Genomic DNA, 26,276 nt, shown 5'->3' with positions numbered 1-26,276 from the left:
TGGGATATAGGGAGGGTCAGAGAAGGAGATTCCAGAGGGTCTGTGGGGTCAGTCTAGGGCCCTGTGGGCTGCAGGGACTCTGGTTTCCAGGGGGCTGTGGCCCCTGGGCTCAGAGGTGCCTCCTGGTAGGGAGCCAGGCTGTGGAGAGGCTCCGAGTGTGAGTCCAGCCCGGCCACTGACCCACTTGGGGCAGCCCTCTCTCCTCCTCTAGGCCCTGGGCCCCTTGGGCACAGGGGGCAAGGCTGGCGGCTCCTTCAGCTCCGAGGGAGCAGGACCCAAGTCTCCACCTGCTCTTCTGGGGGCTGTGGGTGAGTCAGGTCAAGGACAGCCACCTGGAGCCTGGCACCCAACCTCCTCGCCTGCCCTGGCTCCTGGCTGGGGTCTTCCTGAAGGCAGTGTTTGTCCTCACGGCCAAAACCACCAGAGGGTCTGCAGTTGCCAGAATCCCCGCCCCTCCCTGGGGTGCCCCGCCCCTCCCTGGGGTCCCCCGCTCCTCCCTGGGGTCCCTCTGGATGTCCTCCTTGTTGGAAGGAAGGGGTGCTGGGGGAGCCTCTGAGCTGTGCTCTGTGTGTGAAGTGAAGTGAGTCACTCAGTCACGTCCGAATCTTTGTGACCCCATGGACTATACAGTCCATGGAACTCTCCAGGCCAGAATGCTGGAGTGGGTAGACGCTCCCTTCTCCAGGGGATCTTCCCAACCGAGGGATCGAACCCAGGTCTCCCGCATTGCAGTCGGATTCTTTACCAGCTGAGCCACAAGGGAAGCCCAAGAATACTGGAGTGGGCAGCCGTTCCCTTCTCCAGCGGATCTTCCTGGCCCAGGAACTGAACGGGGGTCTCCTGCACTGCAGGCGGATTCTTTACCAGCGGAGCCACAGGAATGCCCCCCCCCCTCCCCCCCGCCGTGTCAGGGAAATGCTTTGTGAGCATTTCACCTGAAAACAGCGTCTCAGGCGGGCAGTGGCCAAACTAGTCAGCTGAGGAGACCCGCCCGGAGGTTGAGGGGGGGAATGTGTGCCTGGATGTGTCTGCTCACGGGACCCCAGGGGAGACCGGCCGTGGAAAACGTACACACTGCGTGGGACCTACGTGCTCTAAGAAGTTATCCCTGCTGGCTGGGCTCAGGACAAGGGCTTGTAAGTGGGAGCAGTGACATCTCGGGGTCCTGGTTGTCACGGAGCGGGTGCATCTCCGCCCGGGGGGCCCAGACGTCCTTGTGGCCTGAGAGCCAAGCTCCAGCCCACTCGGCCATCTCCGTCCCACAGTCGCTGGACCTTTGGATTTGACCTGAGCCATCTGAGGTCTGTGCCCACTTCTGGCCCATGCTGGCCCCGTGTCCTGCCTGCGGCCCTCGCCTTTCTGTCCCGGTGTACGTCCCACCTTCCCTTAAGGCCTTTGGTGCGGGCTGTGATCTGGGGGGACTCGGGACTCCGCTCCCTGCGCAGTCTCTGGGAAAGCTGGGGCGAAGGTGCCGCCCCCGGGGTCTCCCCAGGGCGTGAGGGGTCTCTGGATGGGAGCGAGGTGGGGGAGGGCCCCCACAGCGTGGGATGAACATCTGAGTGAGTCACCGCTGCACACACACCCCAGGAAGGGCTGCCCGGGTCCCCAGGCTGGGGGGCCGCTCCCCTGCTGTCTGTGAGCCGCGCGGCCTGGAGGTGTGGGGGATTCTCCCTGGAGGGCGGCCTGGAGCCCCGGGCCTGGGGTGACGGGTGCGCGGACCCCAGAGCAGAGCCCCAGGCCTGGCCACACACGGAGCACAGGAGGAGGCGCCTGGCTCGCTGTTCAGGCTCTCCTCCTGCCGGCGGCCCTCCCGCCGACTGAGTGTCAGCAGACACCGCTGCGCTCAGCGCTCAGCACTCGGCGGATGACCTGTGGTCGTGCTGGAATTCAGGTTCTGACTCGCCGGTCGGGGACGGGGCCTCAGACTCTGCCTTTGCGCCGAGGTCCCAGGCAGTGCTGAGCTGACGATCCACGGACCACCTGCCAGAGGAAGGTCTGAGGCACTCAGCGATGCCCTGGAGGGGATGGCGGAGCAGGCATGGCCAGCCTCGACCGGGCGGCGGGCTCTGTGCCAGCCAGCCTCCTCGACCGGGTGGCGGGCTCTGTGCCAGCCAGCCTCCTCGACCGGGCGGCAGGCTCTGTGTGAGAGCGGGAGGCGGCGGGGGGTGGGGTGAGGCGCCAGGGCCGGGGAGCGCGTGCTACGTGCCCGGCGACCTGCACAGTGGTTAGAGGTGTGCCCCGTGGAGCCGCTGCCAGGCTGGAAGCCCAGCTGCGCCGCTTACTGGGCGTGTGACGGGGCCGCACGTGGCTTTTCTTCTTTGGGGAATGTGAACCTCACAGGTGAGGGTTAGACGGCCTGATGCGTACAGCGCCCCCGGGACTCGGGGGGCGCGCTCTCGGTGCCCTGGGCCCTGAACGCTGGCAGGGAGGAGGTGAGGCCATGTGGGCCGCTGATGCCGATCCCAGGGGCCTGCTCTGCGAGGGTCTGTGATGGGCCCTGGGGTGGGGCGAGGCGAAGGGCACGTCCGTGTGGGGCTGATCAAGGCTCCCGGAACTGCCGGGTGACAGTCCTGTGCCAGGGAGCCCGCAATGCTGGCCCCTTGGTGGTGCAGGGACATCCCAGGGCAGGGCAGCAGGGGCGCCTCAGGAGGGGACTCTGCAGGGACCCGACCCTGCAGTGGTCGAGCTAACCCTCGAGCTCCCAGGACGTGCCTACTCCCGCTTTTGGGTGAGGGGCTTGTGCAGAGCGCCTGTCCCTTTGCTGGCACGTCCCCCTCTGGAACGGCCCCTCCCTAGCAGCAGAATCCTGGCCACGGCCTTCTTCGCGTGAAGCCCTTCCTGGGTGAGGCCCTTCCTGGCTTCCCGTTTCCCTGTGGCAGTGTTGCCCTCGGCCCCCGAGCCCCAGCCCCACCGGCCCCACCGGCTGCCCCTGCCCTGCTGCCTCCCACCCCTAGCCTTCCTGAAGCCCCTCTGGCCGCTCCTCCTCTCCCGGCAGGCCGCTGCACGGCGCCCCTTCCCCTGGGGCCCCTCCTAACACGTCCGTGGCTGTCACACTGCTCTGGGACCATCAGCCTGGCCTTCCCACTGACGCGGAGGGCGGGGACGGAGCCGATGCTCGTCCAGCCCTTTCCCACCTGCCTGTGCATGGAGACAGGCCCCCTCGGGCCTTCTGAGCCAGGCATCCTGGACGGGGTCTTAGAATTTTCTTCCACCTGTGGGCCCCCCGGTCAGTAGCCACAGTCAGACCGTAGGGGCCTGAGGACAGTGACCAGAGGGACAGGCCCTCACCGAGGGGCTTGTGGCCGTCGGGTCAGGTGTGACGTGTGTGGAGGTCTCTGCCGCTGCAGGCTTCAGGGCCTGGCTCGGTCGATTTGCCCTCCCATCCAAGGCTCTGGGGTTGGCCTGTTCACCCACAGCCCCCTGCTGGCTGGCCTGGCATTTCTCCCAGGGATGGGGAGGATACTGGTGAGCAGCTCAGAGCAGATGGAGCCCTGCGGCCACCGGCATGTGGGCTCGCGCTGCTGGGGCGGGAGAAAGGCCCCCACCGCCCAGCACTGAGTCTTCTTCGGGGCCAGGATGAGGGGCTTCGGGGCTGTGTGGTTGGGGGCTGGGGTTTCCACATGCCAGTGCGGAGAACCAGGCCTCGGTGCAAAGCCCCTCAAGACAGCAGAGCCCGTGGGCAGATCCACGGCCGCTGGCCAGCTTGCCTCGACCCTATGGGACCAGCTGCCGGGTGGTGGGGCGTCAGCCCAAGCCCCAGGCCAGGATGCAGGGGGTAAAGGCCTGGCGCCGTCCTGAGAAGCCAGAACTGGGTGCTCAGCTGGCAGAGTCTTCCTGAACTCGTGTCTGAGGTCCTCCACCTCCTTGGATGCTTTGCTGTGGACAGACAGGCTGTCCCCTGTCTGCCTGTCCAACATCCAGCAGCCCCCATAGGCATCAGCCAAGCAGGGAGCCCCGTCTGACAGCTGGTCCTTGAGCCAGGGGGCAGGGTCCCAGGGGGCAGGGGCACTGGGATCAGGGTGCAAGGGTCAGGCGCTAGGGAACAGGGGTGCTGGGGAACGGGGGTGCTGAGAACAGGGATGCTGAGAATAGGGGTGCTGAGAATAGGGGTGCTGAGAATAGGGGTGCTGAGAACAGGGGTGCTGGGGAATAGGGGTGCTGAGAACAGGGGTGCTGAGAATAGGGGTGCTGGGGAACAGAGGTGCTGGGGGATAGGGGTGCTGGGGAGGGGAACAGGGGTGCTGAGAACAGGGGTGCTGGGGAATAGGGGTGCTGAGAATAGGGGTGCCGAGAATAGGGGTGCTGAGAACAGGGGTGCTGAGAATAGGGGTGCTGGGAAACAGAGGTGCTGGGGGATAGGGGTGCTGGGGAGGGGAACAGGGGTGCTGAGAACAGGGGTGCTAAGAACAGGGGTGCTGGGGAATAGGGGTGCTGAGAATAGGGGTGCCGAGAATAGGGGTGCTGAGGACAGGGATGCTGAGAATAAGGGTGCTGAGAACAGGGGTGCTGAGAACAAGGGTGCTGGGGAATAGGGGTGCTGAGAACAGGGGTGCTGGGGAACAGAGGTGCTGGGGGATAGGGGTGCTGGGGAGGGGAACAGGGGTGCTGAGAACAGGGGTTCTGGGGTCAGGTGCCAGGGATCGGCCTGTGGCTCCGAGAAGGTCTTTCCTTGGCTGCGTCCATAGGTGGACCTGTCCCCAGGTTGATGGGGGACCATCGTTGCTTTCCAGGCCAGCCCGGAGCGGACAGGGCTGGGAGCCAGTGTCCTCAGAGCGGGGGAGCCGCGGCGCAGACAGAGAACCTGGGCATGAGGGGCACTGTGGTCTGAGGCTGTGGACCAGCACTGGGTCACCAACAGGGACACAAAGCATAGAGGGCCTCGGGCTGGAGCGGAGGGGCACCCGGGACCTGAGGAGCTGCGCTGTGGAGCCCGGGGGGCCCGCTGCCCCGGCCCAGACTCTCCCTGTCCCCTCCCACAGGCGCCTGGACGCCAACCTCATCTCCCTGGTCCCGGACAGGAGCTTCGAGGGGCTGACCTCCCTCCGCCACCTGTGGCTGGACGACAACGCCCTCACCGAGATCCCCGTCAGGGCCCTCGGCCACCTCCGCGCCCTGCAGGCCGTGACCCTGGCTCTGAACCGCATCGGCCGCGTCCCCGACTACGCCTTCTGGAACCTGTCCAGCCTCGTGGTGCTGTGAGTGCCCGCCCGCTTTGCTCTCGGCCGTGTCCCTGGGGTTTCCGAGGCACAGTGAGGTGGCCATCCCAGGCTGTCAGGAGGCCGGGCGGCACGGGGAGTGCTTGGGGAGCCTGGGCGCCGGGCTCAGCTGCCGTGCTCTCTGCTGCTCTGCCCACAGGTTGTGGCTGTGCCCCACGTGGGAGTGCCCCCTGGGAGTGACTTCCACCGTTCTTGAATTGGGCGATGGGTGGGTGCAGGGGTGGGATAAATTCACTTCATCTGCCAGCCTGGAGAAGCAGCGGAGAGCCAGCGCTTCGATTAGCGAGCAGAGTGCTGCTGGGGGGGCACTCCGGGAGACGGTGTGCCTGGCAGGGCCTGAGGCTCACTGCCCCCCCGGGACCTGCGGGCACGGGTTAGCTCCCGGCTAATTGCCATGGACGGTTACCGAGTTTGTAGGGCAATTACCAAGGGCTTGGCGGCCGTGTGTAATTGCTCCGGGTTACAGACCCGAATGTCCAGACTTTGTGAAATGGGCGAGAGGCCTCCTCTGCTCTTGGAAATCTGGTTTGATTTTCCACACCAAGGAGCGGACAAGACTTGGTTTCTCTGAGAGATGGAGGAGCAGCATTTGTTTGTCTGGCTCTCTGTCCTGGGAGGCGGGCGATGCGGGTGAGCTGCCCCAGAGCCTCAGCCTCTGTCAGGACGGCCGCGGCATCCTCCTGGGTGGCCGTGGGTTGGCAGAGGGTGAGCAGGACGGGGGGCCTGATCCCAGCTTTGGTGACACCCCTGTGACGTCCTGATGCTCCCTGCGAATCATGAGTCTCTGAGAGACGGAGCTCCTGGAATGAGGGGGTCCTCACGGTGGGCCCCTGGGAGCAGGAGCACGTCCTGCGGGACCCGCAGAGCCAGGAGTGCGCTCCGGCCGCTGCCCCAGGCCTGGGGGAGTGGCGGGGGGACTGGGAAGGACAGCGATGCTGCCCCAGAGTGCAGGACGAGGGCACTGGGTGCTGAGTCAGCCTCGGCCCGGGCGCAGGGTGGCTGGAGCAGCTGGTGGGGGACAGGGCCCTGCAGGGCGGTCCTGGCTGGAAGGACAGTTTAGAGCTGGATGGCGGAGGAGCGGGGGACAGGCTCTCGGCAGGTGTCGGTGAGGACGTGCCAGTGAGTGGGCCAGTGTAGCTGGCGAGGAGGCTGGGGGGTGAGCTGGGGCCTCGGAGCGCAGGTCTGACTCTGGCCTGCCAGTGGGGTCCTGGAGGTGGGAAGGGGCCCCAGGAGGGTGACCTGAAGGACACACGGGGGCACGGGAGGGCGGAGGCGGATGCACGGGCCTGAGGGACGTTGTGGAGGAGGAGTTGGGGTCAGAGGCCAGGGTCTGGTCGAGGAGTAGGGCGCAGAAGCTCAGCCCAGGATCTCAGGTCTCCGGGACGGTGGAGGCGGCTAAGCTCAGGAGGGCTGGGCCAGGAAGGCTGAGTGAGGCAGAGAGAAGCCCGGGGCGCTGATGCCGCCCTCTCCTGCCTCCAGCCTCGGCGGGGGAGGGGCTGCTGTGGCCGGGCCGTCCAGGGCAAGGGGGCCGCAGGAGGCCACCCAGGGCTCCGGGCTGGGCTGCCGGAAAGCGCAGAGTAAGAAGATGGGTGCTCGAGGCTCATGCCAGAGGCACGGGCGACCAGCTGGCGGAGAGGGGCTTCCCTTCAGCCCGAGCCCTGAGCCTTCACCAGGCCGCCCTGCAGGGGCCCCTGGGAGGGCCTGAGAGGACTGCAGTGCTGGCCTGGGTGGGGGTCTCATCCCTTCCTCCGGACCAGAAGTCGCAGGACGCTGGGCTGCCGGAGGCGCTCAGGACGCCAGGGCTAGAGCGGTGGTCTGCAGGCTTGAGGCTGGCCGTGCGGAGGCAGGAGGTGCTCGGATGGCAGAGTGGGCTGGAGACGAGCTTCAGGGGGGTGGGGGCGCAGGGAGAAAGGCTGGAGTGTGCTGAGAGTTGGAGGAAGTGGGGAGGCCCAGGGCTCACTCCTGGAAGCTGGGGGCTGTGTTCCCCCGTCAAACGGGAAGGCCCTGCGGAGCCTGGTGCCTCCTGACGGGGAGCGGGGGCGGGGGGGGGCACACAGTCCCTACCCGCCCCGCCGCCGCCCTGCTCCCTGGGCGTCTTGGAGGCCAGCCTGATTGCTTCCCTGTCCGCAGTCTCCTTCTCCTGCGCGAAGACGTTTCTAATCTTTGAACTCGAATAGCTTCGCTAGGGTGTGGCGCAGTGTGGGATTTTCTTCGTCTAATTTTCCTGAAACAATGTGTGCTTGTCGCCTCCGGATTCCACTCCTTATTTTGGAGGGTTTTCTTCTGGGTTGCACTTCTGAATACGCCTTTTGTCTCCCTTTGGATCCGGCCCCGGAGCCTTCAGCGCCGCGTGTGGCTTGCAGGCTTGACTCCTCACCCCTCAGTTTCTGGTGTCAGCTCAGGCGTTTTCTCTGACTCTGACCCTCACCCTAACCCTAAGGGGTTAGTTAACTCTAACTCTCACCCTAATCCTAACCCCGGAGCCGTCAGCGCCGCGTGTGGCGCGCAGGCCCGTCTCCTCGCCCCTCTTCAGCTCAGGCGTTTTCTCCGACACCCCTGTGCTCAGCAGCGCCTGTGCTACTCCTGGTTGCAAACTAATTGCCTAGTTTTTAATGATGCAGCTCTGATCCTCGATGCACAATCGACAGCCTTCTTCCCCCCATTTATAGTGCTGTCTCTGGGCGCTCACGGGCCTGCTTTGCGGCAGGAGGGGCTGGTGAGCATCCTGCACCCCTTGCGCAGGTGGCTCCCTGCAGGCCAGGCCCCGGCGGGTGGCCGTGGCGCCTCTGCCCCTAGTTTCCTGCTGTGTGTTTGCACCGTTGCCAGCCGCCAGCTTTTCCGGGCTCCTCCTGGGGCCACTGCATCACCAAGGGCCCCCTGGGCTCCCCACGGACTGCAGCTTGTGGGCTGGGACTGTGGGTGAACGAGGGTCACCTGCTCCCAGGCGCCCGGGGCCCTGGTGTGTGGGGTGGTGTGCAGACAGGGCCCCGTCTGCAGGCTCAGGCTTTGGGAGATACGCGTTCCCTCCCGACAGAGGTCCCCCTGGGCTCAGCTCCAGAGGAGCTTTCATCTCCTTCCCTGCCCCCCATCCCCTGGAAAGACACCGCGCCTCTGTCCAGTTCGGGGGCTCCCCAGAGACATCGCAGGACCTTCTCTTCACCGCTGGGCCTCTGCCGGGGGCCCCAGCGCATCGCCGCGGCCCCGGTCTCTGCTCTGAACTTCTGTCTGTCCTTGCGGCGCTGCTGCTCATGTCACGATATTGGGCTGGGGTGGCGCCCGCTTCTGTGTTAGTCCTTGCGCTCTTTCCATTAGGAACTGGGAGAACACGCTGTCGTTTACTTTCAGTTTGCTCTTGACCGTGGGAGTCTCTCCCAGACTCACCACCCACCACCCACCCGAGGCCGTGCCTCTGGCTTTTTCCTTCGATAGGAAGCGGACACAGTGAAGCCCGCGGCCGCTCCAGCGTTGCAGACGTGGCTGTTCCTGCTTGAGAGCGTCTGTCCCTGGGCCCCTGCCACGTGGCCCTGGGTCCGGCCCCTGACGCGCCTCTCCTCCCACACAGGCATCTCCATAACAACCGCATCCAGCATCTGGGGACGCACAGCTTCGAGGGGCTGCGGAGCCTGGAGAGCCTGTGAGTGACGGGCCCAAGTCCCTTCGGGGGTGGCCTTGCCCGGGAGGGTCCCTCTCGGAGGGCGGCCCCCTCTTCCCGGGGCAGGGGCTGTGCCCATAGGGAGTCCAAAGCCCACGAGATCTGAGATGGACGTGGGGCTTTGAGGAGAAGCAGGAAGAATGAGGGCCCCTAACCTGGACACAGAAGGCTTGGGGAGGCGTCCCCGTGGGAGCGCGCTGCTGACGCAGTGGGGAGCACCCGTCAGCGCCCAAGCTGTGGGCTCTGGGATGGCCGCATGACCCACGTCGCATCCTGGAGCAGCTCTGCCCAGAGCATGCCCACGCCCTCGGCGCCCCCTCTGCGGTCCCGCCACCCCACGGCTCCCGGGGGAGCTGCACCTCAGTCACCCACGGCGGGGCCAGGCCTGGAAGGTCCCCAAGAGTGAGCCCCGACTCACAGGCCATTGTCTCGCCCCCCGATGCCCCCACCCCACACGCGGAGCCTCATTCCTGAGGTAAGGGCTTTCCCGCATCCAAGCAGCAGAGGAGACGGTGCCTGAGACCAGTGAGCCTGGGCTGCTTGGAGTGGACGGGACGCGGGGCCGAGCGCGGGGCTGCCCACCCCAGCCTTCCTCCCGCGAGGGCTGCTGCCCCAGCCTGGGGTCAGGAGAGCCGGCCTCGCCCGGGCGGCGCCAGGGGCAGGCGGACAGTCGACAGCACGGTCTAGGCCCCTCGGTCGCCGTGCTGGGCCGTGGGTGTCTGCACAGCTGGTCCTGGACTTACTGTCCGTGGGCAGAGCAGACCTCGGGGGTTGGCCAAGGAAACACGCCCGGGTCCCGAGCTGGTCCAGTCTCTGGGCCCTGTGCGAGCTGCCTGCTGTGTGCCCGGTGCCGGCGGCTCCTGGGCGGTGGGGGCGGCCAGCAGCCTTGACAGCAGGGGTCACGCCCCTCCCCCGGGGACCCGGAGCCGGGCGCAGGTTTGGAGCCACAAGGTGCCTGCGCGGGGGAGGTCCACGTCTGCCTGGACGGCGGGCAGGCGGGGAGCCCTGCTGGGAAGGCGGCTGGCGGGGCCGTGGTGGGCGTGTGTTGGCACCTCTCAAAAGCCAGCTGGCGGCGGCTTCTTCACTGTCGGGGCGGTGGCCCGATTCTTTCCCAACGAGCCTGGATGGCAGTGTGGGGCGCTGGGCTCGACCAGCCTGGCTGGGCTTCAGAGCCGCGGGTGGCACCCGCCTGCCTTTCATCTGCAGCAGAGCCAGCCCACTGCACAGACCGGGGGCCTGCACCCGCTCTGTGAAGGGCACGGCCCGGCTGCGGGACCCGCTGCGGGGGGCAGGACCGCCCGGCAGCAAGGCCTGCAGTGTCTCACCCGCAGTGACGCCGACCTACCAGGCCCACAGGGACTGAAGGAGAGCCTTGGGGGCTCTGATGGAGGCGCCCCCGGGGACCAGCGCCCCTGCACCCCACCCCAGCCGTGAGCTCAGCACTCTCCCACCCCATCCCTGAGGACTGAGTTCTCCTTCCAATGTTTGCTTTCCCGTTGAAAAGGAGGCTGTGTTCTTGTTGGGGGCTGGCTGGACAGCCAGGCGGGGAGGTGGGGGAGGGGTTGGAAGCGGGAGGAGAGGAAGTCAGACCTTGAACCGCCGCGCCAGTGGCCCGCTCTGCAGCCCCGCGGTCACCCTGGGGCCTCTGTGCACGGCTCTCTGCAGGGCCGGGGCTCTGCCACCTGGACCCTCTCACCAAAGCTGCCTGGCCCGAGCTGCAGCTGGGCTTGAGCTGTGGGCTCCTCTCCAGAGAGAGAGCGGCCCCAGCTCTTCCACCCAGGAGGAGGGCCAGGTGCCCAGACACACACACACACACACACACACACACACACACACACACCCAGGGCGCATGGCTCGAGCACTGCCCGGGGACCCCGTGACCACCTTGCTTCTGTTGTGACCTCTGCTCTGGAGGCCAGACGGCCTGGGTTCTGCACCCTGCCCGGCCCGGGTCTCCCTCCACCAGCTGGGGCTCTGGGGCAGGAGCCCCCCGCCCTGTGGGCCCTGGATTCCCTCACGTGCACGAGTGGGGTGAACACGCACACTCTCTTTTATGCCAGAAAGCAGCACCAGGAGACCGGGGCGGGGTGGGGGCCGGGGCTGTCTGCCCACCCTCCTGCTGCAGGACGAAGCCCGCAGACTGGGGCGGGGGGCGCAGGCCCTGACTGCTCGGGGAGTCTGACTGCACGGGCCGGGCTGTGGGAACTGGCTCCTGGCTCCCTGAGGCCACCTCACTGTGCAGAGCCTGCAGGGAATCCTGGCTGCAGGCAGCAGGCACCGACGCCATCCTGCACTCAAGCCTCCTTTCTGCTCCCACAGTGAGGGTGCCGGCCCCTCGGGAGATCCAGGGTCAGAGTGCTCCGGAGTCCTGCACCTCCACTTTCCAGGCCAGACCCATCCAGAGATTCGGGGCAAGCTGCCCAGGTTTCGTAGTTCGTAAGTGACGGACGGTGGACCCCAAGCCATTCAGTGCCAGCTCCCTGAGCTCAGACCAGTCCCTGGGCTTGCCAGGGGCCCGGTGAAAAGGAAAAGGGAGCGAGCCGCACCCCCTGGGAGGTTTTCCAAGGATGTTGCCGGGCCCTGAGGTCAGCGTCTGGAAAGCATGCCTGCAGACCCTGGCATGCCCTGCAGAACTGTCGTGGAGTGTCCTCAAAGGCCTGGCTGAAGTTACCGGTGAGTTTGTTCAGAAAGCTGAAGTTGTTCAGAAAGAAGAGGCCTAGCCGTGCTCAGAGCTGAGCCTGCCCCCACTGGCCTGGGTCTGAGGTCTGACGCCTGCAGCCCTGAGAGGACAGAGGGGCCTGGGTTCAGAGCACGTCACCTCCCTCGGGCCTCTTCCTCACTGAACGAATCAGAGCAGCCCAGCGTCTGTGCTGCCGGGCCTCCCCTGGGAAGGGGCCAGGGCCACGGTGCCTCTAGCCCGGGACCAGTGCCCAGCAGAGGTCTGGGAGGACGGCCGCCTCCCTGCGGGCTCCCGAGGATCTGCCTCGCAGAGCGTTCTCACGGTAACAGCAGCCGCCCGGCAAAGGGACCTCTGCCTCTCATCCCTGAAACCACCCCGGTCAGCAGACTGCTCCAAAGCGGCCCAACCTGGCCCCTGAAAGCATCCAGCCACGTCCCAGGGAGCACCAAAGAGTTCACGCTTCTGAACTGCGGTGTTGGAGAAGACTCCTGAGAGTCCCTTGGACAGCAATGACGTCCAGCCAGTCCATTCTAAAGGAGATCAGTCCTGACTGTTCCTTGGAAGGGCTGATGCTGAAGCTGAGATTTCAATACTTTGGCCACCTGGTGCGAAGAACTGGCTCATTTGAAAAGACCGTGATGCTGGGAAAGATTGAAGGTGGGGGGAGAAGGGGGCGACAGAGGATGAGGTGGTTGGATGGCATCACTGACTCGATGGACATGAGTCTGAGTAAACTCCAGGAGTTGGTGATGGACAGGGAGGCCTGGCGTGCTGCAGTCCATGTGGCCGCAAGAGTTAGACACGACTGAGCAGCTGAACTGAACTGAACCTCCCCATGCTGGGGCCGATGGTCAGCCTTGGCCAGGGACAGCCCCCAGGCGGCTCTGCACGGAGGTCCCTCCAGGGTCCAGACCCGGGCTTTGCCTTCCGCACGTGCTACGTGCGGGTCGCCTGGGCTTGCGGGAGACTCAGTCCCCACAGGTAGAAAGCGGGGGAGATGTTCCGCGGTTCCCAGAGCCTGGAGTGCTGGCGCTCACTTCTGCTGGCTGCTTCAGCCTGTCGTCCCTGTAGCGCCAGATGGACAGTAACGTGCCGTCCTCCCCAGCAGTTAGTCACTCTTACTTCCTCCCTCCCTCCTCCCCACGTCCCCCCTGCACTGAGTCCGAAGGCGCAGGGGGAGTGCTCCCCGCGCCTGAGCCAGGCCTGCCTGCACAGGGACCCCCAGCAGGCTGGGCACAGCCACTGACAAGTTTCTGTGGCTGCCGTAACCAATTAGACAAACTCTGTGGCTTAAAAACAACTCCAGAATTGTATTCCCCCCCGCTCAGGGGGCCGGGGGTCCGGAATCGGGTTGGAGGGGGTGGTTCCTCTGAGGGGTCTGTGGCGGAATCTGCAGGAGCCCCTGACATCCGGCACCTGCCGAGGTCCCCGGGCTGGTGGGCGCTCCCTGCAGTCTCTGCGTCCGCTTCTCAAGGTGTCCTGGGGCTCCTCTTTGGGTGAGGACCTTGTTGGCTGCCCGCCTTGATAAGCCAGCACTCTTGAGAGGGTCCTTATCTTAAATCTGCAAAGACCCTTTCTCCAAAAAAGGTCACGGGTTCCAAGGGTGAGGACTCGGCCTTGTCTTTTGGGGGCTGCAATTCAGCCTGCTCCGCTGCCCGCCGGCTGGCGCCCAGGGCGCCCTGCCTCTGGTCCAGCGTCAGCCCACAGCCGCCCGAGGCCAACCCTGGGAGCATTGAGCTCTTCCCTTGCCAGTCCTTAATCACCTACACTTGTGGGCTTATTAGCTGCAAATCTGTGGGGTTTTGTGGCTCATGGAAGAATTTATTGCTCCACATAAAACATCTTTTCTCTGGCTTTCCCCCAGAACCACTAATGACTCCTCACAGGCAGAAAGCCGAGCTCTGGACGCGTCCGCCCGTGTCCCACCCAGGACGACGGCCGACTCTTCTCTGCGGCAGGGCAGCCTTCCCCACTCTCTCCGGGGCAGCCTCAGCTGCCGTGCTTGTCGCTGCTCCCCTGCCTGCCTGCAGGCCCTGCGTGTCCTGCACCCTGGGCCCTGGTTGAGCTGGTCCGCAGTGGGGTGGGCGAGATGGTTGGAGGAGGGCCTGTAGACTGCTGGGCCGCAGGCTTCGGAGGACACTGTGGAGAGAGGCCTGAGGGGCTGAGGTCTGCCCCCCAGAGCCCACGGGAAGGAGGCGGGGACCGCCCTGTCTTCTGCTTCTTCAGTTCACTGGCTCTGTGAATGCTGCTGGGTGTCTGGTGTGTGCCAGGCCCCTGCTGTAGGCTCAGGGGACGTTTATCAACCAGAAAGTCTAGCCCTCGTCACAGGGGCTACGGGCTCTAAGGCCAGAAGCAGCCTTAAAGATCCACAGCCCGGGAGCGCCCCGAAGCCCTGTCATGCTGTCTAGCTCGGAGAGACACCCACCGGGTGGTCCCTCATCCCTGCCTGACTCGGGGTCCCCTCCCACACGCCCTGCGGCCCAGCCTCGGGGCCCCTTCTTCAGGCCGCTGTGTTCCACTGTGACCTGCACGGATGGCCCCGCGTCCCGGTGGTCCAGCTGAGGGGTGCTGCGGTGGGGACCCGCCTTCACCTACGGAACTGGGTCCTTCTCTGAGCATCACATCTCAGAGCGCTGGGGCTTTGCTGGGCAAGGTGGTGAGAATGTGATGAGGCTGCAAACCTGGATGCAGAGAGCCTGGGAGGAGCCAGAGGTGGAGGAGACTTGTCGCCCATGGGTGGCCGTCCGCCCGTGGCCCAAGGGGGCAGGGAAGGGAATGCTCAGGACGAGGCGGAGCCTGAAAGGCCAGCGGCTGCCACGCAGGCATCAGGCATCAGGCAGGGGTGGAGCCTCAGCGCCAAGCACCCCAGGGACGACCCCGGGCTTGCTGAGCGTTTTCTCTCTGCCAGTCGAGGCTTCTCGGGGCCCTCCTGAGGGCAGGGCAGCTCCATTACAGTGGGCAGGACTACCTCGTCAGGGACCGTCCGGGTTTCTTTCTGGCAAAGAAGAGGGCGGAGGTGGAGGGAGGCGGAAGGGCGTGTTCCTCTCTCGGTAGAAAAAAGGGCGCTGTGCTAACTGCTGCCTTCGTTGACGGGTGGCCTGGTAGGCAGGCTGTTAGGAAAGCGGCGCTGTCCGTCCTGAAGTTGTGCTCGTGTGCCTGAGCGTGTGGAGTCGCTCCAGCTCGGGCTCAGCAGTGCAGGCGTGCTTGCGCTCACCGTGTGTGGCCGCCCTGCGTCCTGGCCGTGGGGATGAAGGGGACTCGGGGTTTATAGCCTCAGAAGCGTCTGGGCTCCCCCACGTTCCCCCACGCGCCTTTGGCTGTCATCTGGCGATTAACATTAGCCTTGAGAGTAAGCATGTCAGCGGAAGCCCCGTTAATGATGGCAGCCTCTTGATGGCTGTGGAAAGTGGAGACCGCCTGTGGGTCTGTCCTCCGCTCCGGAGCCTCGTGTCCAGGAAGAGGGAGCACGAGAGATGCCCTCTCTATGCACTCTGGGCCCAGTGAGCAGGGCGCCTCACGCAGTGGGCGTCCCCTGAGGCGCGGGTGAGGAGCAAGCCCAGCAGAGGTCAGTGCCTGGCCCAGGTGATGCTGCTGGTCCCTGACGATCAGGACTCTCCCACCTGCTCCAAAGACGAAAATACGCAGAAGACCTGGCCTCCAGCTCAGTCACCTACCTTGACCTGCTTGCGAGCAGCTGGGGAAACCGAAACCCCCTCTGCTCACCCTCTTTCCCACCTTCCCTTAAGCCTTGCTGTGGCCTTGCTTCCTGGAGCCCAGCAGGATGCGCTTTGGGTAGCTCTGAGACATGTTCGCCCGGAGCCGAGAGAGCAGGGCCAGCTTCGGGGTCCTGCTCTGATGGGCAGAGGTCCACAGCTTCTCTCTGAGCCTCAGGTCCTGATCAGTAAAATGTTGGGGCTGGACAAGGGATGGTGACCCCGCTGGCTCTGCTCCGAATCCACAGTGAGAGGCTCTGTGGATCCCAGGAGCAGCCACTGCTGCGCAGCGGACGGAAGGAGACCCGGGAGGTGGTCCTGGCGCGTCCCCGGCCGCGTTTGCCGACACCGTCATCCTGTTGGGCTTGGCTGGGTGAGCAGACGGGGAAGGACCAGCCACGACTGCTGTGCCTCCAGACCGAGCTCTGGCTGGAACTGGGAGCCGGCTCCTTTTAGCCTCAGCTCTTCCCCTCTGCTCCCGGCTCTGGAGCCGCAGACAAAACAGCTGTGGGCTGTGGCTGATTCCAGGCCATTAAAGATAATGGCCTCCACAGCCTTCAGGAGTTTTCAGCTGAGGTTTAAGGCCCTGTGACTCACCTGCTACAGAGGAGTCAGCCTTCCACCAGGGAAGGCAGGCTCCGCCCTCAGGAGCCTGCAGGCCACCACTGGCCCAAGGGCCCAGGGGGCCAGACCATCGCCCTGGTGGTGGACATCGCACACACGGCCGGTGCCCGGGCTTCGGGAAGCCCACAGGGATCCCTTCTGCTTCCTGATGACAGCAGGCTTCTGGTCTCACGGGCAGATGGTATGAACCAGGAGGAGGACGCTGTGAACCAGGACAGCCCCATGCTGGATGCCCGCGCCCAGGGCCGCAGTCTGAGTAGCCTCTTCTTGAGCTGCTGTCCAGGGTGGCCTCCCTCTTCGCAGAACAGAGGTAATAACAGTACCTGCCTTGAAGGGCTGGCGTGGGCGTGAAATGACCCGCGACGGCGGAGCAGCTCGAGCCGTGAACACAGTCGCCACCATCTCATCAGCAGTGTGACCCCACCAGCATTTTCTCCTGTCCAGCTGACCGTGTTTCTGGAGAAAACACCGGGAAAGTTCCGGAAGAGGGAGTGAGCTGTTCTGACCACAGGGACAGGGCCGGCTTCAGGAGGTAGCGCTCCAAGGGTGCCTAGGGCTGGGAGCCCTGAAGATGTGGGGCAAAGGTGCGGGCCAAGGGCCCTGGGGTTGCAGCTGTACCCGGGACGGGGAGACTCCACCAGGTGAGACTGTTGGTGCAGCTGAAAGGTCACTCCAGGGGTCGGAGCCCACAAGGCGCGGAACGCTGCTCCGTGAGTCGTGGGAAGGCTCCTCCAAGCCTCTGGAAGGATGACAGCCTCTGCTTCCCATTTTAGAAACATCTCTTAGGCCGGTAATAATGCTCAAAATTCTTCAAGCTAGGCTTCAACAGTACGTGAACCTAGAACTTCCAGATCTTCAAGCTGGATTTAGAAAAGGCAGAGGAATCAGAGATTCGTCAACATCTGTTGGATCATAGAGAATGCCAGGGAATTCCAGAAAAACATCTGCTTCACTGACTATGCTAAAGCCTTTTACTGAACAAACTGAAAAATTCTTAAAGAGATGGGAAAACCAGACCAGCTTACCTGCCTCCCGAGAAAGCTGTATGCAGGTCAGGAAGCAACAGAACCAGACGTGGAACAGTGGATGGGTTGGAAATGGGGAAAGGAGTCCGTCAAGGCTGCATATTGTCACCCTGCTTATGTAACTTGTATGCAGAGGACATCCTGCGAAATGCCAGGCTGGATGACGCACACACTGGAATCGAGATTGCTGGGAGAGATATCAATAATATAAAAAATATCAATATCTCAGATACGCAGATGACACCACCCTTATGGCAGAAAGTGAAGAAGAACTAAAGAGCCTCTTGTTGAAAGTGAAAGAGGAGAGTGAAAAAGTTGGCTTAAAACTCAACATTCAGAAAACTAAGATCATGGCATCCGGTCCCATCACTTCATGGCAAATAGAAGGGGGAAAAATGAAACAGTTAGAGGCTTTATTTTCTTGGGCTCCAAAATCACTGTGGATGGTGACTGCAGCCATGAAATGAAAAGATGCGTGCTCCTTGGAAGGAAAGCTATGACCAACCTAGACAGCGTAGTAGAAAGCAGAGACGTCACTGCCGACAAAGGTACGTCGAGTCAGAGCTGTGGTTTTTCCAGCAGTCGTGTATAGATGTGGGAGTTGGACCATAAGGAAGGCTGAGTGCTGGAGAATTGATGCTTTCAAACTGTGATGCTGGAGAAGACTCGTGAGAGTCCTTTGGACTGCAAGGAGATCAAACCAGTCCATCCTAAAGGAAATCAACCTTGAATACTCATTGGAAGGACTAATGCTGAAGCTGAAGCGCCAATACTTTGGCCACCTGATGCGAAGAGCCAACTCAGTGGAAAAGACCCTGATGCTGGGGAAGATTGCAGGCAGGAGGAGAAGGGGACGACAGAGGATGAGATGGTGGGATGGCATCACCGACCCAGTGGACGTGAGTTGGAACAAACGCTGGGAGTTGGTGAAAGACAGGGAGGCCCGGTGTGCTGCAGTTCACGGGGTCGCAGAGAGTTGGATGCGACTTAGTGACTGAGCAACAGCAACAGCTTGGGCAGTGGGCCCCGGACTCGAGGTCAGGCCCTGGTGTGGCACTGGGTCAGTGCAGGGCCCAAGTGCGGTCACCAGTAGACCAAGGCCCAGGGCATGGCTCACACCAGGGAGGAGTTTAGGAGTTTATTCCTGGACCATGTCCTCGCCGGCGGGGGGCAGGGGCCAGGTCTCCTCAGCAGGTGGCCCTCCTCCACGTGGTGGCGTGGGGCCTGGGCGTGCCCAGGGCTCTGGCACTTGGCCTCCAGCTGGTGGAAGTGGGGGGAGGCCACGGGGGCAAGCCGGCTGCTTTGTGAAGCCTGCTCTCCTGGTTCTGTGGGGAGGACCAGCCCTGCTGCCACGCCAACCGCGGGGAGCTGGGAACCCCGAGATCCCGGCCTCGCCTCCTTTCACCAAGGACGGCAACGAGGGACAGAACTCCCTGTGGCCGTGGGGAGGTTCTATCGGGGCTGCTGACACGGCGGCCAGCACTCGTGACCGCGCGGTTGGAGTGTGGCCCATGACGCCGAGCACAGAACCCTCAACGTCACGAACGTGTCGCGCGCGTGTACGGCCGACAGAGCTGGTGGCTGCAGCACTGGGCAGTGTGGCTGCAGACAGAGGGGACGGGGCTTGGAGTGGACACAGCGGCCCCCGCCGTGGCCCGGTCACGCTGGGCGTGGTCCGGAACCTTCTCCAGTGCCTGTGTGCCTTCCCTCGGCCATAATGTGGGTGTAACGCGAGCGCTGCCTGCGAGCCCTCTGGAAGGCTCGGAGCTGGCGAGGGCGTCCGGGGACACCGTCAAGCAGGGAGAAACCAGGCCGGCGAGCGTGCGTCCCCCCCGCCTCTCCTGGAAACAGTGCCGCTTGCTCGGCCATCCCCCCGCCTCCCCACCGCTCCTGCAGACCACGCTCTCCACCTGAGGTCCAGCCTGCGCCCACACCTGGACCGGGCCATGACCCATGCAGGCCCACCTGTCTGCCCCTAAGACCTGCCTGTGCCCGCATCTGGCCCGCTCCCCCGCCGCCTGCAGCTCCGTCCACACAGGCCGGCACCTGGGCTGGTGGGACCCACCACATCCGGCCGCAGCCGCTCGGCCCGCTGTCTAGACGGCGCTTCCCGTCCACCTCGCTGCCGCCCACTCCCCCTGGGTGGGCGTCCGTGTGTCTGGGGCTGGCAGCAAATGCCCTCCGCCCCGAGCTGGTTCGTCGGGGGGCAGAGGTCTGGCAGGGGTGTTCCTGGGCAGTCAGACCAGAGGCAGCATCCGCGCGGCCCCCGATGAAGCAGGGCTTGGCAGCTACCCAGCTTCTCGAAGCTGCGTGGACGTTCAGACGGGAAACCTCAGGCTGCCTCTTTGACGTGTGGTTTGCAGAATTCTTTTAGGCATTTGCACCATTTTTATTCTCCCACATATTTCTGTAAAAATAGCCTTTTAGTTTACATGCCTTTTACCACGTGTCTTTCCCACGGTCTGTCAGGCCGTTCCTGGCAAAATTCCTGACCAGAGGCTGGTGAGAGGGCTGAGACCACTCAGTCCGGTGAAGTAGCGAGCCCCCAGGGACCTGCCCGGCCTTCTGCCCCAGCAGCCAAGGGCGCCACTCAGGGCGCACTGGTGCCTCTCGAGCCCGGCGCCTCCGGGCCGCCCGTGCGTGTCTCCCGTCGGGCGCACCATCTCCACCTTCCCCTGACTCACATGTGGAGGCGACAGGTCTGCTGGCCGCGGCTCTGTGCCAGGGCCCTGCTGGGGTTTCGACGAGAAAAGAGCAAAGCTTGTGCCTTCAGGAGCTTGCATTCCAGTTGGGAGAGGATGTCTCTGTCAGGCGTTAGCGTGCTCATGAGGAAAGGCACGCGGGCTGTCTCGTTGTCTCTGCCCCGTGGACGCCCCCAAAGCCCTGATCCGTGGTGTGAAAGACGGTTGCAACTTCTCGCAGACCCCTGTGCCTGTTGCGCTGCGGCCGGGCGTCCACTCAGGGCTGGGGGCCAGGGGCCTGGGTGCTGGCCATCGGCAGCCCCCCGTTGAGGCCGTCGTCCCGCGCAGGGCAGTGGGCCGGCCAGGCTCCCCTCGTGGCGGGGGCGCCTTTCTGGAGGGGGTTGCAGCGCGGGGCTGGGGTGGGTCCGGGGGGGCGTCCAGGGCCTCTCCCCTGCCCCTGCTCCCGGGCCCCTCCTAGCCACCACTGTCCCCGAGGCCCAAGACTCTTCTCAGCCCTGGGCCCTTCTGAAGGGCTGGTTCTGCGCATCAGCACAGTATTCCCGCAGACGGATCTGCGGCCAAGCGGGCCCTCCCTTCAGCCAGCTCAGAGCCCAGCGTCCGTTGCCTGGGCCCTGACCCCCGGGAGCTGCCCCCAGTGACCGCCGCCTCCTTTCCAGAGACCTGAACTACAACCAGCTGCACGAGTTCCCCGTGGCCATCCGGACGCTGGGCCGCCTGCAGGAGCTGTAAGCGCCTCTGTGGGGTCCGGGATATCCTCTGTGTCCGCGGGCCACCATGCCCTCACCTCCCAAGGTCGCGACCCCCTCCCCCAGGCCAGCAGCCACAGGCCTCACTGCTCGGCCCGGAGCGTCTCCAGCTGGGCCGTCAGGGGAGCTGGCCCCTTCTGGCCTGGGAGAGTGAGGCCGGCCCCACCTGGAAGGCCCGGGAGCAGGCCTCACTTGTGCCTTGGGGCCCCTCCTCAGCCCCCACCCCCGGGGGCGACGAGGAGCCCTGCTCGTCTTAATCTCGGATGGGTTGCTCAGCGCCTGCTCTGCAGAGCGCCTGCTGGATGCACGCTGGGGTGAGACAGTTGGAGGTGTGCCCAGGCCCCCGAGGACACAGAGCTCGGGTCAGGACAGGGCGGCTCAGGGCCGGCGTGTAGGTCCAGCTCTGGACTGTCTCCTCAGCGATGACGGTCTGGGTGTCCAGAGGGCACTGCGGGCTGACGGGCCTGAGGTCAGCCTTGGAGGCTGCGTGTGGTCAGGAGGCGATCGGGGAGGGAGAACGAAGGGGAAAGCCCGACAGGAGATGGGCGGGCAGGGGGGCGGCCTGGGGTGGCGGGGGCAGCCTCTGTGGGGAGCAGCCACAGGCAGTGGGCTGGGGTCTGCGTGCAACCGGTTCAGGCGGTGGAGGTTTGTAGCCAGAGCCCGAGCCCCCAGGCCACATAGGGTCTGCCCCGCCGCCGCCTGTGACCTTGCGGGCCGGACTCACACCACCCTCACCTGGTCCAATGCTGGCAGGGGTGCCGGGCGGCAGGCACGGGGCCACAGGGGAGGGTCCCAGGGGAACGGCTGCCTGTCCTCCGGGCCTGGAGCCCCAGACGAGGGACACTGCTCCAGGGAGGGCGTGGGGCTCCGGGGAGCATGCCGGAGCAGCAAGAGCAGCAGCCGGGCGTGTGTGTGTCCGTCTGTCCACGGCGGCCTGAGGACAGGGCTCGCACCTCTGGCCCTCGGGGCTCGGCGCAGCCCTGGCCGAGAAGTGGGTGATCAGACGTGGGAGGAGCAGACTCCTGCGGGGCCTGCACGAACCTGGCAGGCGGGCGCTGGTCGGGGGGAGTTTAGTGACTGATGGTGTCGGGGCAGCTCAGAGAGGACCGTGTGTCCCAGTCCAGCGTTGACTTTGGACGGTTCTTCCTGACGCCAGACACGCCGTTCCTGGCTCCCAGAGCCCGGCACTCAGTGGGGGCTCCACCCGCCGTTTCTCCTCCTCGGCCACGGGTGTCTCCCCCCGGCCCACCCCTCCGTGGCTCTGCTCCCCAGTTCAGGGCCTTGAGACCAAGCCCACGTCCCTTTGGCGCCCACATCTCCTCTGGGAGCCCCGTCTCTTTGCGCTCCTGCACGTGCCTTCCCAGGGACTCTGCAGAGCTCTGCCCTCAGGGGTCCAGGCCTGCTCCTCTCCCCCCTCACCCCCACCCCAGCCCGCTGGCTCTCCTTCCCAAGGGTGGCAGAGCCGGGAGGGGGGTCCCCAGGGTCCCCGGCTACGTCCCTCTGGCCCCAGCCTTCCTGTCTGGCTGCCGGAGGGCGTCCTGTGGTCCCCCTGATGCCTGTGTTGTCCCCCAGGGGCTTCCATAGCAACAACATCAGGGCCATCCCGGAGAAAGCCTTCCTGGGGAACCCTCTGCTGCAGACCATGTGAGCCCTTGCTCCTCTTGGGGGAGAGTGTGGTTGGCTGGTGGGATGGGGGAGCTCCCCACGTGCTGGTCCTGGTCTTCAGGGCGACAGGGCCTAGCGGGGGGGAGCGGACACATGCCTCGCCCGCCGGGAGGGCAGTGAAGGTCTCATCTGTCCTGCAGACACTTCTATGACAACCCGATCCAGTTCGTGGGGCGGTCAGCATTCCGGCACCTGCCTGGGCTGCACACCCTGTGAGTTGGCACCCCCGCCCCGATCCCCCAGTCGGGGTCCTGCTCGTGTGGCCCCGGAGCCTTGGCCCGACCCCCAGACGCCCCATCTGTGGCTCTTCAGAGAGCCTCCTTCAGGATACTGCGTGCACAGCAGCCCGGGGCCACCCCGAGTCTGTGCGTCCCCAGCCTCACCCCGGAGGCCAGCGCTGGGCCCCAGGCCCTCCCGCTTGGGTGCGAGCCCAGGGCTCCTCTGGGTCGGGCAGCGTGCACCCTGCCGGGCTTCTGTCCCTTGCGGGCCGTATGGCCCCTGGGCTGGGGTGCCCGGTGTGGAGGGTCCCAGCAGTGACCCTTGGGGAGACCCGCTGCCCAGCTCCAGGGAGCAGCCCCCACAGCCAGAACTCCCCCAGAAGCACGCAGGCTGCTGCTCTGAAACGGGGTGGGTCCCACGGGCCTCACCTGGGCCAGGCTGGACGGAGCTGACCTGGCCTCCTGGGCGTCTGCCTCCCCCGAGGCCGGAAGGTCTGGGGTCGCTGGTGGTGCGTCGGGGGCCCCCGGATGCTGACCTTGCCCTCCAGTCAGTGGTGGTGGGTCGGGGGGCCCCCGGATGCTGACCTTGCCCTCCGGTCAGTGGTGCTCTGCCCCCAGTTCCCTGAACGGCGCCACGGACATCCAGGAGTTCCCAGACCTCAGAGGTACCACCAGCCTGGAGACCCTGTGAGTGGACGCCCCCCACCACACCCCTGGACCCTAGAGCCCCCAGACTAGGCTCCCCGAGGTCTGGCCATCTGCTCCAGCCTGGCCAGGGGCCCACATCGCTCCCACTGGGAGCAGGGCAGGCAGCTTTGGGGGAGGGGGCCGCTCCCATCCTGGGGTTTCTCACAGTCCCTAACCCACCGAGGAGTGCAGAGGACCCCCGAGGGGTGGAGGGCTGTGACGCCCGCCTCCTTGGCCCCCTGGCTCCCAACTAATGTCCTGAAATGTCAGGGTGTGGGGGGTCCTCAGAGCTAGGCAGGTCCCCCAGTCACTGTGAGAGAGGGGCTGAGCAGTCAGGGGACCCCAGAGCCAGAAGCTCCCCTGAAGGACGGCGTGCTCCCCGAGGATGCCCTTGGCTCAGGTCTTCTCGGGACAGCGGTGCCCAGCCTGCCGGCCCCCACCCCGCTCCCCAAGTCTCCCCGCTGGCTCTCCGGGCACAGGGGCACGGGCGTGGGGCTGGGGTCCCTGGCCCCACATGGGCTGGGTTTCCATGCACGCCTGCCTGTGGCCCCGCGCGGGCTGCAGAGTCCAGCCCCTGTGTGGTGGGGACATGGCGGGGGTATGGCTGCAGGACCGCTGCCCGGCTGTGCCTCCCCGCCCCCTCCCCCGAGGCGCCCCCACCCTGGGCCCCAACTCCTGAGCTCCAGAAAGCAGCAGGCCCAAGTGGAGGCGGCGTGGTGCAAGCCTGTAGTCCTTGCAGGACGCTGACCGGTGCAGGGCTCCAGCGGCTGCCCCCGGGGATGTGCCAGCAGCTGCCCCGGCTCCGTGTCCTGTGAGTGCCTCCCTGCCCTCCCCGCAGCCATGACCCGGCCTGGCCCCTCCGGCCTCTGCCCCTGGGGTACTCTCTGCTCTTCCTGGGGGGTGGGGGAGCTCGGGCTGAGAGAGCTGCCCAGGAGTGACCAGGCCACCTCTCCTGGTTCCGGCAGAAGCCCTGGTGGTCACGGTCAGACCAGGGCTGAGGCCCAGCTCCGCCACTTCCCGCCGGGCAAGGCCTGGCTCCCCTTCAGTGGTCCTGACCTCACGCTCGTCGTTAGGACGTTTTGGAGGGTGGGAGGCACCGGCAGGTGGTAGGTCCCTCCGGGGTGGTTCTAGTGTTTCCCGAGTCCATGAAAAGTGCGTCCTTCCGGGACCGCGGAGGTGCTTCAATGTGCAGTCATGGGCAGGGGGTCCCGCTGGGCCTGCGCGCCCACCGCCACCCCTGGCTCGAGACGGGGTCCAGCGGGGTCCATCACCAACAGGTGGTGCGTCCTTGGGGGTCCCATCCCCTCCTATGCCTCAGCGGGATGAGGGTTGCCAAGGGATCCCCAAGGGCGTCAGCTCCGCGCCTGAGCCTCGGCCAGCTGGCGCGGCAGCACTTGGGCCTTGCTGGCTGCCTCAGCGCCCCCTCAGCTCCTGCGCCCCAACCCCGGGCCCTGCCGGCGTCCCCTAGGCCTCCTGTGGATGAAGCGGCCCTCGCCGCCCCTACAGTGAGGAGGGGAGTCCCGAAGGACGCGGGTGCGGTGAGGAGCCTGCCCAGCCGTGTCCCTGGCGGCCGGCTCCCCTCACCACCCCTGCCTGTCCCCAGGGAGCTGTCTCACAACCGGATCGAGCGGCTGCCCAGCCTGCGCGGGTGTCAGAAGCTGGAGGAGATGTGAGTCTGAGGCAGGGCCCGAAGGTGGGGCTGGCAGGCATGCTGGCCTTCTGCCCCGGGCTGGGGACTCAGCGGGCCGGGACAGGCAGCACTTGTGGGTGATGGCCCCGGAGCTGGGGCCCAAACGTGCCTCAGGGCACTCCTCGGGGGTCGGACAGCATGAAATGTGGCAGTGATCTGGGCTGGACAGGGAGCAGCTGCGGGCCTGCAGGGGCCCCAGGCTCTCGTTTTCCACAAACGCACACTCACACACGCACACACTCGTGTCCAGGAGGGAACCTGGGCTGCAGGATCCACGAGGACAGAACCCCATCACAGGCTCTCCGAGCTCCTGTTTTCCCAGTGTGGGGCCCACAGACCGCCGTGTCTGTGCCCTGGGGCCGGGCAGGGCGAGTCCTGCTGTCCCGAGGCCCAGGGTCCACCTCCCACTCAGACACCAGTCTGCTGGGCTCTGCTGCTGGAAGAGGGTCTGGAGGGCCCTCAGGATGAAGTTGGTAGGGCTGGGAGCCAGGCCCCAGGCAACCCTGGAAACTCACTCCCTTGGAGCCACAGGATTGGTTTGTAGCTTTAGTTTTCTGACCGACTGTTACCTAAGGCAGCCGGGGCCCCCATGCTCCCTTAATCCTGGTGACTTCTGCCAGCTGGGTCCTTCCGTTTTCCCAGTGTGCGGGGTGGGGGCAGGAAGCCCTCAGCCCTGGGCTCAGCAGGCCTCTTGCTGCCCTAGCGGCCTCCAGCACAACCGCATCTGGGAAGTCAGAGCCGACACCTTCCGTGAGCTCACCTTCCTGCAATCCCTGTGAGTAGGTGGCCCGCCCCCCCCCCCCGCGACCTCTGTGAGTAGGGGACCCGCCTCCCTGTGATCGCTCTGAGTAGGGCGCTCCCTGCACGCCTGCACCCTGTGAGCACCCCAGGGCCTCCCTGCACCCCCGCACCCCAGGGCAAGAATGACGGGTCCCCCGCGTGTGTGCTCCCTCTCATCACGTCCTCTCTCCCACAGGGACCTGAGCTGGAACACCATCCGATCCATCCACCCTGAGGCCTTCGCGACCCTGCGCTCCCTGGTCAAGCTGTGAGTGCGGCTCTCCTCCTGGGTGCTGCCCGCGGTGGGGAAGGCCCAGCCCAGGGGGGTCGCCTGTGGGTGTGGGATGCACACTGGGGGGCCTGGCTCTGACCTAAGGAGCCCCCTCTGTGAGCCCTGCAGGTCACACGCTGCCTCGGGCCCCAGGCGGGGGGGCGCAGAACGTGGGGGTTGGGGCTGCAGAGTGGGGGTCCCCCAAAGAGCCGGGATGTGCGTCAGCGCGGGAGGGATACTGGGGGCCTCCGCTGCGTCCTCAGGCATGTCCGCCAGCGACCCTGCAGCCCTGCCCCTCGCCGCATGGGCACGCCCAGGTCGGGGGCCTCACTCACGGGGCCGGGACTCAGGGTCCCCAGTGCTCATGGCCCCGCGCTCTGGGCCCCAGGCCACACTCCCAGCCGGCTTCCCGCCCGTCTGTTCAGCAGCACCCTGGTCAGTGGGGGGCGGTATCTTCATCCCCCTGCTTAGTGGGGTGGGGGGCGGTATCTGCACCCGCCTGGGCCGTGGCGGGGCGGTATCTTCATCCCCCTGCTTAGTGGGGTGGGCGGGGCGTGGTATCTTCATCCCCCTGCTTAGTGGGGTGGGGGGCGGTATCTGCACCCGC

General features: G+C 65.5%; 1 protein-coding gene across 1 annotated transcript in view; it reads left to right on the top strand.

Annotated features, from left to right (window-relative positions):
- The window catches only part of LGR6 (leucine rich repeat containing G protein-coupled receptor 6), a 74,372-nt gene that overhangs the window by 31,989 nt on the left and 16,107 nt on the right, over positions 1-26,276 (top strand). The window contains exons 4-13 of the mRNA XM_027976101.3: positions 4,980-5,195; positions 8,779-8,850; positions 20,269-20,337; positions 21,931-22,002; positions 22,164-22,235; positions 22,860-22,928; positions 23,668-23,739; positions 24,532-24,597; positions 25,322-25,393; positions 25,595-25,666. Of these exons, the coding sequence (XP_027831902.2) occupies positions 4,980-5,195; positions 8,779-8,850; positions 20,269-20,337; positions 21,931-22,002; positions 22,164-22,235; positions 22,860-22,928; positions 23,668-23,739; positions 24,532-24,597; positions 25,322-25,393; positions 25,595-25,666 (852 nt within the window). The remainder of the gene's footprint in view (positions 1-4,979; positions 5,196-8,778; positions 8,851-20,268; positions 20,338-21,930; positions 22,003-22,163; positions 22,236-22,859; positions 22,929-23,667; positions 23,740-24,531; positions 24,598-25,321; positions 25,394-25,594; positions 25,667-26,276) is intronic.

The sequence above is a fragment of the Ovis aries genome, chromosome 12 (genome assembly GCF_016772045.2).
Source record: "Ovis aries strain OAR_USU_Benz2616 breed Rambouillet chromosome 12, ARS-UI_Ramb_v3.0, whole genome shotgun sequence".
NCBI lineage: Eukaryota > Metazoa > Chordata > Mammalia > Artiodactyla > Bovidae > Ovis > Ovis aries.
The sequence above is the reverse complement of the archived record's forward strand: the minus strand, read 5'-3'. Positions and strand labels throughout refer to the sequence as shown.